The following is a 15,870-nucleotide window of genomic DNA, read 5'->3' on the forward strand; positions in this document are numbered from 1 at the left end:
GTAACTATATACTTTAAAGAGAACTCCAACTTTATGCAAAACATTAAAAGGGTGCTGGGGTTTTTTTAGGTTTTCAAGTTACTTAAACTAAAAGTCTTGCTGACCTGGTGAGTTTGATGATAGATGACAGTTTGTCATCTGAAGTGAGCCACCTTTACCTTCTGAAGTACAAACCCCTAATACAGATAAATAATTCATACCCCATATCTGGAAAGAGCCAAGATGAAAAGATGCACAACTACACTTGTAACTTTTATCATGGTATTTTTAGGATTTACTTGAAAATGTGTGTCTGTACATCAGTCCTGTACAGATTCCATGGATGCTGTAAGAGCAACAGATGAAGATGACAAGTGGGAGACAAAGCCTTTCTCTTTTGTTTCAAGAGAATTAACTTTAAGAGTGGAGAATGCCAGGATATTAAAGCTTACTAATCACTTAAAACACAACACAAACATTAATTACAGCTGATGTAAGTAAAAGCTAAATAGACTCCCAGGATCTTTCAGATATTCTATGCTATAGATTTAAAGACAAGGTATCAATGGCATGCATCTTCAGTGTTTAAAATGCATTTCATGAGTTTGTCTTTATTCTGATGTTTGAACGCAATTCAGACTCTTTACTTTCCTTTCCCTTGGCACGGCTGGAAATTTCACCAGTGTTCACATACACAGCAGTTACAGTTAATGCTTCGAAGCTCCATGAGGTATATTCACCTCCTGTTTACTTTGCCTTGATCCAGTATTACTTCTCCTGAACAAAGACCATCAGTGCCGATGAATTCTTGAGGCTTTCTGGGGTGGGCAACCAGCCACTTTGCATCCGACAGAGACCACGTGTTGCTGTACACAGGACCTTTGCCAGGCACAAACACAGCTCCTCATCAGTAAAAGGCTAGAACACGGGTCCATGGCATGACATTGCTTTCAAGTTTTATATACAATATTGAAGAGTACGTTATATGTATCCATTTCTGCATTTTCTGTCAGTTCAGAGAACTCCATCTGAAGACACCAAGGTAAGGTAGAGGACACAGAACTTAAATTAAGGATGCAAAGGTATTTATGACTTTCAGTGATTACACATAGTTGGAGGCATTTGAAAGATGCTTTTTGTTCAGGACATGTACTTGGTTTGCCAGAGTCAGCTGCAAGTATTAATGCAATTAAAAATCCCCAAATGCCATACAAGGTAGATATTCACATAAGATACAGTCCTGTTAAGTGCACACTCTTCTTGTCGTTGTTCAATTCAGTGTTGGTTTCACAGTAACAAACACAAATTGTCCTCATTTCTATATCATGTCTATGGAGTCATGGGCAGCAACAACAGATGCAGACTCAGTCTGTCACTCCAGAAGGAATAAGAATGTGCTTAAAGCTGCTTCATTTATGAAGCGAACATGGAACTGTTACCTGCCTGAAGAGAAAAACAGAAATTATAATTTCGCCTATTAGTTTTCCTCTCAGTATTACTAGACAGTAGAGATTTTCAGAGACATGTAACAGACATTTTTTCTTGTAATTTTGGAAGTAGATAAATTCAACAACACTCGCATAGACATTCCTTCATTCTGAAAGAAAAGTTATTGTTATAAGATGTACTTTTCTAGTCCAAGAACACACTTGCCTGCAAAAGCTCACTGATGTCATCTATGGTGACAAAACAACTCTCATGGTTTTACAAAACTGTTGTGTTTGTGCATTTTCATATCTGGCAATCTCTGGCAGCAAACTTCCCTTTCAAGTCATCCGGACAAGCCAATACCCAACTGAGTTTATTTACATCTTTGGAAAAATCAGATGATTTCTCCAATGCAGTGATGACTTCCCTTCTCAGTGAGCAGATGTTAGAACAAAGCAGTTAAGGAGACTGGAAGTCTCTGAAGTTGTAGCTAACTTGATCACAACAAATGCTGTGGAATACACCTGCGAGTGACCACTACAGGATGAACTGCAAAACCTGAATTGCCTGTTACACTCTTGCACTGCACTTTCCACGCACGATACAAAATGAAGCATTCGGTACTGCCGGAATCTTCCAGACCCTTGCCAGCGATGCCGTGGGTTAAGTACAGCACAACTCCTGCTGGAGGAAGCCCCTTGCCAGAGATGTGTACCGTTCTGCAGAGGACAGCTGGGACCAAGAAAGCTCACTTGCCTTTGCTGTTCACTCTTACATACTAAAGCAAGAATGATGTATCTGATAAGGCTACAGAGACTGTAAACTGTGATGAGTAAGCAGCAATTAATAGAAGCTCATCTCCACTTTGCCTGTTCTCCTACACTCACCTGCTAGTTTAAGGATTGTGTTTTTAGGTCATGCTGCTTTGACACAGCTGTAGGACAACAGATGAAGACTCCTACATATCGGCTGTCACGCCAAAAAGGAGAAGCAGTAACTGTCCTTTATTTTGGAACTCTAGTATATTTCATTTTGTAACATTCATGTTAAAAGTCATGATACAGGATACATTAGCTGCTAAAGATCTCAAGTACAAACAAAGCCCACTGATAACAAGTTTTATTTTATTTTTCCCAAAATGGACTCTGAATCACTTTAAGCAGCCAGCCAAAAGTTATTAAGCCTATGGTAAGACTCTCAACCGTAACAACTTACCAGTACACGAAACAGTAACAGTGTTGAGAGAGAAAAAGCAACAGCTACACTTGTAGATGTTCCTTTTCTTTTTGCTGCAACATACTGAAAAAAAAGGTACTTTATTACTACAGTGCTAGTGTTTCAAAGAAATAGAATGGAAGGGTTTATCAGTTAGTTACAAGAAAAGGGAACCCAAAGTATGAGAATTTATGTTTGCTATTAGGTCTTCCTAGTCATAGATTCCTAGTCTTACAAATTTCTCAAGGAGGAGAGAGAAAAAAAACATATGCCGTGTATTTAAGAAGACATCTGATGGAGAATGTAGCCTGTAAGGAGATACATATATATATACCCCTCTCTCCTTTTCTGAATTTCACGGACTTCTTTGCCCAAGTCACGTCCAAGCAACTTTGAATGTATTCAACTATTATTTCTAAGGTATATTTGATTGACTGAGTTACACAGACTTTTTTTTCTGCTTAAAAATCAGATAAAGCAGTGTTTAAGCATTTATCTCAAAGATAAACTTACATTTGTATATACACATAGAAAACGAAACAATATACCTTATTTCATTTTCCTCTTGACAGTCATGACACTGTGTAGTTTCATCACTTTCTGGTCTGGATTTGGGATGTGTTTTCTAGGAAGAAAATGCATTAAATATAAATATTCTAAAGTTTTCTTTAACAGCTCCCTAAAAATTTGCTGTATGTTTCAGTTTGCTTCCAATTTTCAATATCAAAGTCATCTTGCAAAATGTAGGCCAGATCTTGTCTTCTATCATACATCTGTTACTGGTATAGACTTTCAAAGTCTTTGTATTGTAGGCAGGGGCACAAGGGGCAACAGCAAAAGAATCCTCATCTCTATATATAATAGGAGAACTGGGAAATTGGGGGAATCCCATGTTTTTAATTTCCAATTAGACAACCATCATGCTGATAAGACAGGATTTGCACTTTGGTGGTGGAATTCAAGCATTTGACAACATAGGTTTATATTTGCCTGTCACACAGTTCAGTGAAGATCAAAAGAGATGTCTCTTGCTTTCAAATGCAGAATGGTTCTGTTCTTCCCACGTCCCCATAGCTATGAAAAGTAGTATCACTATGTAAACAATTAAATGTAATATTTCTTACCTTCCAGTATATGGCTCCCAAAATAAAGCCAATAAGAAGAGATAGCAATGACGTCAGTGCTATGCTGATCCCTTGCAGGCTGGAGCTGCTAATGAAGCCAAGTGCCTCTTCTGTAATTACAGGTGTTCTCGTTAGTGAAGGCAGATTTATAGCAGAAAACTGTCTTCAGGGCAACACTATTAGCAAGAGCACTTTTATGCACCACCTACATAACAGCATCTTAAATGGCAGCACAGATACTTCAAAGTGTTGTGTACATGAGGTACACTTCATACAAAATCTCACAAATTTTTGACTACAAGGATGCTCCTCCAATTTCTGAAATAGCTGTGCTGAATAGTTCCAACACTAATTCTCTTTCTGTTATTTGTAGAGATTTTCTCCTCCCGCACTTCAAAGTTTTGGATTTATCAATTTTTAAAGGTCTTCTTTTGTAACACAAAGTAATTCTTTGGAAGAGAATATATCTGTCACCATGCATTTCCTTAAGTTCTGCAAGACCCATCCCACTGACTGCAGATAGATAATTTGCCTTAACAACGACTAACATGAGGCCTCTAGAGGGAGATTAATTTAACAAAATAAGCCTGACCACTTCTAACGCTTGTCTGGAAATGTCCCACTAACTTCAGTAAGATCAAACCCTTGTACCTTGAAGTCTAGCTCTGCGTTATTTTGTTGTAACCATTTCTTGATAGCTTTTTACATTTTATATGGAAGAGCCCCAATCCTAGTCTTTTATGTACACAAGGAATTCCATTCCCCTCACAGGGAGCTGTATGCATGCTGAGACTAAAACGTCTCCCTCCAGTTATTTAATCAAGAACAGGATGCTGGGATCCACCTTCTGAAATGCAGAGTGAGCCACCGGAGACTGCTGGTTTAGACACCATCTACCCAGTTTCAATTCATTTCAAGATTTGGCGCCTGCAGCTTGAGTGGTGGGTGTATTGTCAGATTACAGGAAAAGAACCGAACTGTAAGCACTGGAAAAGTGTAGGTAATTAGATACAGAAATGAAAATGGACTGGTAGCACTAGAAATCTGTGTGACTCATGCAAACAGCCGATGTCTAAGCACGTATGGTATGATATACTGGGTCAAGCAATGTGCATTTAGTACATTGTTAAACAGCCTCTAAGAAAACAATTTAGTTTTAAAAGGAGCATTCTCATAACTAACTAGCAACTCATTTTCAACTCTGAGATTTTATGGTTGTCATTTTGCAAGCTTTTGCACAAGTGTTTTTTTTATGTCCGAAATTCAGCTGTGTTTTCTGGAGTCATGGTAGACAGAACTAAAAAGAAAACAAAAAGTCTGTATCCTATATACTCATATACTACATGTATCTCTGTCTCTCATGCACTGTTTACAAACTCTAGGTTCTGACTATAGGGGCTTGAATTCTACTTACATCCGGTAGACTTGGCACACTAAAAGGAAACATCAGTCAAGCAGAACCGATGCTAGCTTACCATGAAATAAATCTGTCTACAGAGGAGGAGGGAAAGATAGCAGACAAAGTTCTACAGAGGTGAAAAAAAGAGGCTATTGATTAGTCTGCCTCTCTCTGCTTGGACATTAAAATCAAGAGCAGAGATTAACTGGAGGGGCATATCTTTTCTCAAAGTGTCTGTCCCAGAGGAGGCATAGAGGAGGTTTGCTTGCAGAATTGGCCTTCAGGAAATCCAGACAAACTCAAGTGGGGTACAGACAGCCTGAACAACTCAGAAAAAATTCCTGTCATTACTTCATTTGAATTGTATTCTCAGCATATTCTCAGAACAAAAATCCTGTATTGCTCTTGTGCTCTAGTCAAGAAAGATGCAACACTGCTTTGCCTCATCACATGAGCCATTCTTCCCAATGAGAGACTGCTGAGTTATACAACTGGATTACGTAAATCCTATGGGGATGGTCATGTTTTCTGGATTCTGACCTGTAAACTTCAGAAAAAAACAGAAAAGTGAAACAGCAATCAAAGGAAAACCTCTTCAGGTCACAGAGAGCATAATTTATTTGATAACATGTTATGGTAGACTGTATAACCAAAAAAATCCTCTGTCTACTCTGCAATATTGGGCAGCATGTCAGGCAGAGAATCTTAGACAAAAGAAGAGCTCCCTTTATAATGAGGCATTAAAGGTGGAAAAAATCTGATTTCTGAGAAGATATGTCAAATGCAGATGCTTTTTTCAGCATCTATGGAAAAGTGAAAGGAATACATAATTAGCTTTCCAGGTGGGGACCTGCAACCCAGGGACAGAACCTAAATATAGTCAAATTGTGACACCCTCCCCAGCCTATCTTTTAAAAATGAAAGCAGATTTTTTTTTTTCATAACTTGATCATGTATGAATTAATTTGAAAGTTGAGTAATCCAAAACTACCTTAAAAAGCAAACAACAGATTATTTAGATTCACTTTCAAGTCCAGAGAAGACTCTACAAGATCTGTAGAGAATTAAATGAGTCATGGTAGGTTTCTTCATGTGTCTTTTATTTATAGTAGCATCTAAACCAGAACAGGTTGGAGAATTTTTGGTCTGGATAACCTCCCAGGGGACTTGTGTTGAAGAAATGAAGAAAAAGGAAATAAGGAGGGCAAGCTGTCTGCCAATAGCTTTTTTTTCCTCTCATAGGTACTTTTTCGTCTGTTAGAAACTTTGGAGCTCTACACAGGAAGATCCCAGCAGTTCTAAAGGCAGAGCAGGAAAAGGAACAGAAGAAACCAGGTGTATCAGTAACTTTGTGAACTCCTTGGACAATTCCAGAGGAGCTGTTGGCTTTGCAGTTAGTATATTATTCACCTAAAATAGACTCTATCCAGCAAGGTGTGAAAGGGGAGTGGAAGCAGGCCAGCACCTCTCAGAGCTCTCACTCTGCACCTTGCGGAAGAAACCCTTCGGAAGTGAGCTCATGTGATGTAGATTTCTGTATAGCCTTCATGGACATTGGGATATTAAGCTGTGAACAACATATATTTACATTAAAATCCACTCAGCTACACAATGAAGTTATTGAGCTGCTCTCCACCTTGAGCCATGTGTGTAGGCTTGGCAACCAATTATGTCTCAAAGCACTGGCTTGATTTTTTTGCCATATATGTCTCAAAGGAATTTTCACTTTACCTCTGCTCAGCTCCAACACAATTACCACAAGATCTTATCTACAAAAATACAGAGGAGCTCTCACCTGTTCATTAGGGTTTTCCATCAGCTATAAAGTTGGAACAAAGGAACAAAGGCAGAGAAGGCAACACCAATTGCATCAAGCCATGGGTGAACATTTTCAAATTGTTGTGCAATTACTGAATTAAACTAAGGTTTGCTTAATTATAAAAGTAGACCTTCTTCCTAAAAGCACTTCTAGATACCTCTGTGTTTACACATTCTTCAAGCTGTTCAGTAATAAATAATGGCGCCAAATTATTGTGAGGCAAAAATGGAAGAAAACAACACTGAACTTCCCATGAAAATATTAATAAGACTATGGCACTACATTGAGTGAGAAGTGTTAGTAACAGATAGTAAGTTTAAGCTTTAATCAGGGTAACATGAGTTTCATCTAGTGGGGGAAAAAAAAAGACTACTATTTATTGTTGCTTCAATCACTGAGAGAAGAGATCAGGACTCAAGAATTCTTATCCTGATTTTTGTTCTTTATATAGGAACCATCTCATCTGAATTCTCTAGGCTATGCATGGTATAATGATCCAGAGAAATATCAATGAGACTGGGACTTAAACAGTTAATTGGAATTTAAACTGGACTATAGTCATGTAACACAAAGAGAAGAAAACAAGCCAGCCTAAATAAATTGGGCTGGGTGGGGTGTGGTGTTTGAGAATTTTATGGGGGAAAAGATGGAGTGGGAACATGACACAGATCTACATTCAGTATTACAAGAATGAAAACAGACTATTGTCATTCAAAAAAATTACAACAGGATAATAGTTCCATTTTACACTTAGTTCGGGTAAGATTTTTTGTGCAGATTTTGTCAATGTTCTACTCTATTATAGTAGTTTAATTTCATCATTGTGTAATAACAATGAAGTCATGAAATACGGCTCTTTCAACAAATGTAGCAACAGCAGGAATAAAACGTAATGTAGCAACAGCAGGAATAAAACGTAATGTAGCTAGTTTTTAGTATATACAATTTCTATGATAATTATTTCACAAATTATTTTATTAGATGATGCACTTCAGGTTTGTGTAAGTTGAATTTAAAATTAAGAGCAGTTGAAGTCATCTGACTACACAGACTTTATTAATAGACTCAAACTTTATTATTAATGTGGACGGGTTCTTTTGCAAACAGTGAATGCTTCTAAATGGTCTAGAAACCATTAATTTTAAATAGGTCAATTTAAAGCTGTTTAACATTAAAGAGGATCATTTTAAAAAATAATATTGCAACAGTTTTTGTCTGGAGGTGCTTTTCTCAGGCTTTCCCTCTTCTCCAGATGTTTTCCTTTTTGAAATTTGAATCTACTGGTACTGTTCTGAAAAACAGTACTGAAGCCAGCAGACGGGGTCCCCTGTACTGGGGAGTCTTCACATGGGAAGTAATAAGGTTTATTCATTGTTGTTCTTTCCAAGAAGGTAGGGATTAACTAAAAGAGAAAATTTACTCAGCAATAAACCCAAGACAAAACTAAAATCAGTACTGAAGACCATTTTCAGGGAGTAAGACAGAGATGCCAATAAAGATGTCACAGGCCCCTCCCTGCAAAAAACTCCAAACAAATAACTAAATTGTAACCAGTCAGCATCCAATGTCCAAGTTAATGTAATTTAATCTGATTATGAGTTCAAACTGTCCCCAGCTCCAGACATGCAGTCCTCATGTCATTTCTATGTAAGGCTGTTAACCGATATCCAATTTTCCAATAAATTGCTTAAGAGAATGATAATCAGTTAAAACACACCTGTACAGCATATGGCCAGCCAAGCAATTTCTTTGACTTACTGCATTATTTTAATTAGGCTTTTTTGTAACTTGTTTGTCAGTTCCAGTTACAAAACAAGATTAATGAACCTGCTTCTGTACTCCCTTCCACAGTACAGACACGGGTGCCACGCTCCGCTGCACTGCCCAGCATCCCTCCTGTTACTGTACTGGATCAAACTCCTTTCATCTGAACTGCTCCTGTAAATCTGTCTTTTGGCTCCTTCATCCATTCCCATTGCTTCAGGCTGCAGCTGAATATTCTTGCTCTAGCAGCAACAGTAAAAATTATCACATGTTCAGACCCGAGAGAGACAAGTATGTGCTCTTTCACCCCATCCTGGTGCCTCGTAATAGGCCCTGGGCTCATCAGGTTTATTACAGCCAGCTCTGTGACCTCCTGGCAAGGAATTTGGTGCAGTTGACACACTGGAGGGATTGGATGCCATTCAGCAGGACCTTGACACACTTGAGAGGTGGGCCCGTGCAAACTTCATGAAGTTCAAGGCCAAGTGCAAGGTTCTGCACATGGGTCTGGACAATCCCAAGCACAAACACAAGCTGGGCAGAGAATGGATTGACAGCAGCCCTGAGGAGAAGGACTTGGGCGTGTTCGCTGATGAGAAGCTCAACATGACCCAGCAATGTGCGCTTGCGGCCCAGAAAGCCAACCATATCCTGGGCTGCATCAAAAGAAGCGTGATCAGCAGGTAATTCTCCCCCTTTACTTAGCTCTCATGAGACCCCACCTGGAGTACTGCCTTCAGCCCTGGGACCCCCAACATAAGAAGGACATGGACCTGTTGGAGCGAGTCCAGAGGAGGGCCACAAAGATTATCAGAAGGGCTGGAACACTTCTATGAGGACAGGCTGAGAGAGTTGAGGTTGTTCAGCCTGGAGAAGAGAAGGCTCCGGGGAGATCCTATTGCATCCTTCCAGTACTTAAAAGGGGCTTACAAGATAGACGGGGACAGACTTTTTAGCAGGACCTGTTGTTATAGGACAAGGGGTGATGGTTTTAAACTGAAAGAGGGTAGATTTACGAAGAACTTTTTCACTATGAGGGTGGTGAAGCACTGGAACATGTTGCCCAGAGAAGTTGTGGGTGCCCTATCCCTGGAAGTGTTCAAGGCCAGGTTGGATGGGACTTTGAGCAACCTGGTCTAGTAGAAGGTATCCCTGCCCACAGCAGGGGTGGTTGGAATGAGATGATCTTTAAGGTCCCTCCCCACCCAAACCATTCTATGATTCTATGATAATTTATGGTGGTGAGACTTCTCTTTTTCAGAGAGGCAGGCTGGCAGCCAGGAGTCAAATGTGATTTTTGTTCCAGTCATCTAATCAGAGGGTTCTGGGGAATGACAACTTAAGACCTTCTCTTAATTAGAAAGCAATCAGAAAGGGCTTTAAATCTGACAGCAGCTGTGAGCCAACTAAGAGCTAGCATGCATGATGACAAAACCCCAGAGAATAACTAGATTACACATTGCCAAGAGAAGGAGCATAAGAAACCCAGTCTTAGTAGTATCTGTCCCAGTGTCAGGAGGTGCCACTGTGCCCACCACGCTACATCAGGCTGCCTCCTTGCCCATGTTTTCTTAAGCAGGAGGAGTACCAGCCACACACTTCATCATCACACATTTAGTTAACACAGATGCTTGTGAAGTGAAAGAAGGAAATTGTAAAAGAGATACACATTGTCATCCCGATGTGTCTGGGAAACATGAACAAGGGAAACAAGAACATGGTTAAGCTTTAAACACCATTTCAGGAACCTCTAAGGAAAATCCCCTTCTTTTGTTCACACGGAGAGCTCCAGAGAGTATTCACCTTGTTGTACATGATGTCACTAAAAGCCCCTGAAACTTTGCTCTTTCTAACTGCAGATTCCTATACCCCTTCTGACTTCATGACGGGTAATGTTGTGGCTCTTACAGCAACAAGTCCAGGCTCTCTTACCTGTCAGTGATCAGTCATGTAATACACTGACCAAGTCAGATGAGAAACATGGAGATGGCCATGCCAGAGAAAGGATTACAGCCTGCCAAAAGTGTAGTGACTTTGTCCTTGACCTCGACAGAAAGGATGCTGTCTGTGGAGCTGGCCCTACTGTGACTACAGCAAGTAAACACAGGGACTGTCTTCAGGTTGGGTGTCAAGCTTGGGATTGACAGTACTCTCAAAATGCAATGTACAGGCAACCTTTGTCCATGTGAGTACCCTGGGCCCAATTTTGGACAGTTACTCTGATCATCTGGAGCAACTTCCTTTTCTGAGAGTTAAAACGGGGTGTCTGGCGCAGCCAAGTTTTCTGAGGCCATATGACTAGTCAGACCTCATGACAGCCAAAATGAAGACACCTGCCCTCTCCAAGTTGTAGAGAGCTGTCACATCATTGTAACTTGATAGCATCTTTAAATTTTGATTAGATAAGTTCATTGCATTTTGGTATGACAGCTGAGAAACACATGGTACACCATCAGGCACAAGTAACTTCCCATTAATTTGCACAATTAATGACATTCTTTTCCTCTGAGCTCTTGTAACAACCAGCTACCAGAACAAAATGGAGACACATATATTAATTCAATCACTTGTACTTACTGTTACTGCTAGTGTTACTGCCAATGCTGTCATTCCTAAGGGAGCTGGCAGCAACAGGAGGAAACAAAAATGTTTTTGTGACAGCGACTCTGGAATCTAAATAGAAAATGAGTGTGTCAGCATTATGTAACTTAAAATACAGTTCCCTCTATATAAGATGATGGGCTATAGTGCTACTCTGATGTGGCTGTAGGGCTCTTTTAAAAATCTGGGTACAGGGCTGTTTATAAAGTGGATTAAGCCAAAAAAGGCAGTCTTAACAAAAGGCAGATGTGTCTACACACTGAGCTGCTGCTGAACAGCTACTCTGGAAAAGCAATTGCTTTAAACGAGTTCCTAGGTTATGGCACTGATCTACCTCTAGTTATCACTGGTGAAACTGTGCAACTGGATACATTGCCCTAATTAAAAAGCTAATAGCTGTCACTAGAGAGAGAAAAAGAAAAGAGAATACAAAACCTCCATTTACTGGAAGGATGAGAATGAACTGCAGGAGCCTGACTTGAGCTTGTTAAAAGTTTTAAATGAAGTAAACATATCCCTTTTCAGAAGGGTTGGGATGAATATGGAGGTGACTGGAGGCTGCTGTAATTTACAACTTGTCCTAGCTTCCTATCCTTTCAGTAGTGCAATCTTAGGCTCCTTTACTGCCTTATAAAAATTAAATAGAGCATTAATAGAAAATAAGAAGAACAATGTAAAAAGATGACCCAGGATACATTCGGGATGAAAAGAAACAGAGCAGAGTAGTATGAGTTTATTTGGGCTATATTAAGGAATGATGTCACTAGGAACGATGGCACTAGTTTTACTGCCAGATAGCACTTGACTAATACAAGTTTTGGTGTTGGTAGCAATTTTAACTGACAATAAAAAGGAGACATGGAGGTACAGCATCAGATCCTTAGCATCTCTGAAATCAAAGGAAAATCATCCATTTATATCTACATAGATTCTGTTCCCAAAATAAGAGCCATCTTACCATCCTCTGGTGTTTCTACTGTTGAAGGCAGAATGCAATCATTCTTATCCAGCATGTCTGCAAACTCCTTGTAGACCTCAATGGTACTATTAAAGTGCCTAAAAAAATCCTCAGGAATGAAGCGACCTTCTTCATAAAGATGACCATTTTCTTTTACAAAATCCTAGGGTAAAATATAGACTCCAGCTTGAAAGAAGGTCAAGAGAGATGCTCATTTCAGCACCCCAACAGATGATAAAAATGTCCAAAGGTGACACAAAACAGTTTACATTTTTAAGCTGCAGAAGACCAAATTTTCTGTGTACAATCTTCACAAAACATACAAGCCCTCTGATTTTAGGATTTCAAATTAGATTTGCAAATAGAAATAAATTATTAATCCAGTGTTGTTAAAGTTGCTAAGGAATGAAAGGCATTCTCTCATCCTATGCTGAAAATTAAGAGTTGTTTTTTTTATTTCCCTCGTTAAAAAAATTGCCTTGATTGAACATTACTTTGCAATGTTCCACATGATCCTTTTAATCTGAACACAGGAACAGAACACAATCATAGCTATTGTCGTAAGAGTACAGGGAACAGAATACAATAGCTGGGATACACTACTGCGCAGCAGCAGACTGAGATCCTTGATAATGTACCTAAAAATAAGAGCAAGACTATAAACAAGGAAGCCCAATCACTCTGAGGTCTAACAGACAAGTGTGTTATGCCAGACTAAACAACAAGGTTGTTGAGGTCCATGTTAAGATCATTTATGGTTATTTTCTTTTTACCTGACTCTGGCTTTCATAACAACTGTTTATGATGCCAGAAGGTCGAATTTGGCCTCGAGTTACTCTGTTCTCCCAAGAAGGAGGACAGTGGTAAGAACATGGGTTAAATATGTACTAAGGAAAACTTCTTAGTTTTGGCTCCAAAATTATTTTATGTTTAATGCTGAAGGTACTAGCCCTAAGATTATTCTTCTCTGAGGAAATCAATAGCTGTTTGTCTGAATTGCAGGGTATTTATTTCTTCATTCTACAGAATAAAATTCCTCTTCCCCAACCACATCCCAGCTGAGTGCTTTGAATCATCAGGACAAGAATAACAAGAATAAAGAAAAAAAGATACATTGAAGATTGGACAGAACTCAATTTGAAATGGAAAGGTAGGGAATGTCTAAATACTCTTAGCAATATAATGCCAATATATGACAAGGTTATGCCACTCTAAATGAGATTGAGTGTCTTAGTCCATTTGATTCATTATGGATGTTAAAAAGGTGCAATTATAACAGCTAAGGATTTACTTGACAAAAACAAACTTATATGGAAGATGAAATCCTTGCCCTAAATAACATGATGGATTTTACCCATTTTGTTCAGTGGGACAAAACCTTCAACTACAGAAGTTATTTTTAATTACTGATAGACTGGTTAGAGCTGGGTAAGGGATTAGAAAGTGGCGTTTTTCCCCCATCATTTTCACATGAGAATCAGATGTCTCTTGAGTGAGACTCCTGGCTCCTGTCTCGAGTGAGACTATCAGCTGCTGTTGGAATCCAGAAACGCACGGAAATGGGCCGATAACCTCTAGTCTTTGCTGTGTCTTTTTATAAAAAAGTTTGTTAAACCATGGTGAAGTTTTCAGAGCTTCACACACTGTGATACATACTAAGAGTATATTAATAGCTTCAACCATATCATCTTTGAATTTACATTAGCATTACTTGCAAAATTAATAGCTCAAGCTGGATGCACCAGGAAGATTTCTGCCCATTTCAAACAGACCAGAATGAATTAATTATCTTAAAGATGATGGTTACATATTTGACTACTTAAATAACTGTATACAGGTCATTTTATATACTGTAATTCCTTGTAAGCCATTTTCCTTTGGAACAGGAGATAACAACTAGCCAACATTAGCACAGTGTACTCAATGCATTTCTAAACAAAGTAGGATTTCAGATATACGGGAATAGAAATGAGAACAAATCTAATGAAGCTTTGGACATTTTTAAAGTATTACTGAATACTGTACAACAGAAAATTCAGATAAAAATATCCAGCATAAAAGTAGAAACTCTGTATAAGATTACCTTATTTTTATCAAAAGCTAGGCATGCCATAAGATCATTAATTATCCTTGTGAGATTATTGATGATTGAATAGTTGCTTAAAACATCAGACATATCTGATATATCTGAAAATTTCTGGAGAAGATTATGTAGACTCCTTGAAAATTCAGGCACCATCAAATGCAACCAACAGTGATTAGGCTGTCAAGGGATAAAAGGAGAAGCAGAGAGGTAGATTAAATATCAGACTTTTGTGAAAACTGGTTAAGCAGCTCAATGTGCAAAAGTAGATTAGACTGTTCTTTCCAATTTAAACTATCTATCTTGAAATTCTAAATTAAAATTCATCATCTTTAGTGTGGCCAACTTTCTCTTCAGTCCTTTTGGTAAAATTTCTATTCTCACTGATACTGACATATTTATGGTTGTCTGTTAAATGCCATCCTTTCATTAAATTCCTAATGAATGCTAAGCATCAGTCTGTTGAGAATTTGAGCCTTGGGACATACTACTATGAACCCTCTTCCATGCTTTCATTAACGTATTTATTTTTTTTAAATAACTACTGCTTTAACAATTTTCTCCAGACTTTCTTTAAACCAATCTCAGTTTTCATTTCATTATTGGTGTCCTACATGACTCAGTTAACCCCAAAGATCCCTCATTTAAATCTCTCCTGAGGAAGGTTTCCATAATCATTTTGCATTAAATCCATGTGTGCTTTTATCCACCTTTAAACTAGTTAGCTTAGTTAACTCCTTCTCTTCAAGCCTTTTCATTAAATGTCATTCCTGAGAACAGTTTCTAGATCTAAAAGTCTTTTCCTGAGTTTTTGATGACAAAAGGGCTCTGCATAGCCTGTCATGGTATCTGCACATCTGTGCTACTGGAATACAGTTCAAATCCTGACGCTGACACCTATGCAATTAGTTTGCAGATAAAGTATTTACAGCTGTTCAGATTGAAAACTGGTCATTCATTTTGCTGCCTTAGAGGGAGTCATTAACTTCTACTTAGATTTACGTAACAGTAGTCAAGTAAATAAAAAAGCCACCCAACCCAGGAAAAACCCTAACTTAATACGTTCAGCAAAAATACAGGTAATGTATTAATCACACTGCAACATGTACCTGGAAATCCCTGCCCAATAAATGCTGAATTTTTAATAGTAAGTGTTATGGTTTTTTATGCTATATGTGAAGCTATTTTTTCAATGGTTGAAAATCACTCAGCGTCATTAAAACCTGCCAGATATGAAGATCTTGGCCCAGCAACCCGTAAGCACTCTCAGTGTCACTAAAGCAGTTTCCAATTGCTGCTCAGTGGATGGGCAGCATCCTCTGAATCCATCCACTCCACCTTCTGCAACGTACAGTAAAAGTTTGGCGATATATCCACTTCTAGTCTTGATCTCATTTTATTCAATTTCTGCAATAAACCTGCATACAGATTCTTCATTTTAAAAAAAAAAAACAAAACACTACTATCAATATCATCACGTGGCGACAGACTACTTTCTCA

At 38.6% G+C, this 15,870-nt stretch overlaps 1 protein-coding gene across 1 annotated transcript in view; it reads right to left on the minus strand.

Moving 5' to 3' along the window:
• Positions 1-2,666: 2,666 nt before the first annotated feature.
• The window catches only part of KITLG (KIT ligand), a gene marked incomplete at both ends in the record, with an annotated part of 52,215 nt that continues 39,011 nt past the window's right edge, over positions 2,667-15,870 (minus strand). The window contains 6 exons of the mRNA XM_082004722.1: positions 2,667-2,706; positions 3,171-3,247; positions 3,747-3,856; positions 11,306-11,401; positions 12,288-12,450; positions 14,371-14,550. Of these exons, the coding sequence (XP_081860848.1) occupies positions 2,667-2,706; positions 3,171-3,247; positions 3,747-3,856; positions 11,306-11,401; positions 12,288-12,450; positions 14,371-14,550 (666 nt within the window). The remainder of the gene's footprint in view (positions 2,707-3,170; positions 3,248-3,746; positions 3,857-11,305; positions 11,402-12,287; positions 12,451-14,370; positions 14,551-15,870) is intronic.

The sequence above is a fragment of the Phaethon aethereus genome, assembly GCF_964289735.1.
Source record: "Phaethon aethereus genome assembly, chromosome: 1".
Taxonomy (NCBI): Eukaryota; Metazoa; Chordata; class Aves; order Phaethontiformes; family Phaethontidae; genus Phaethon; species Phaethon aethereus.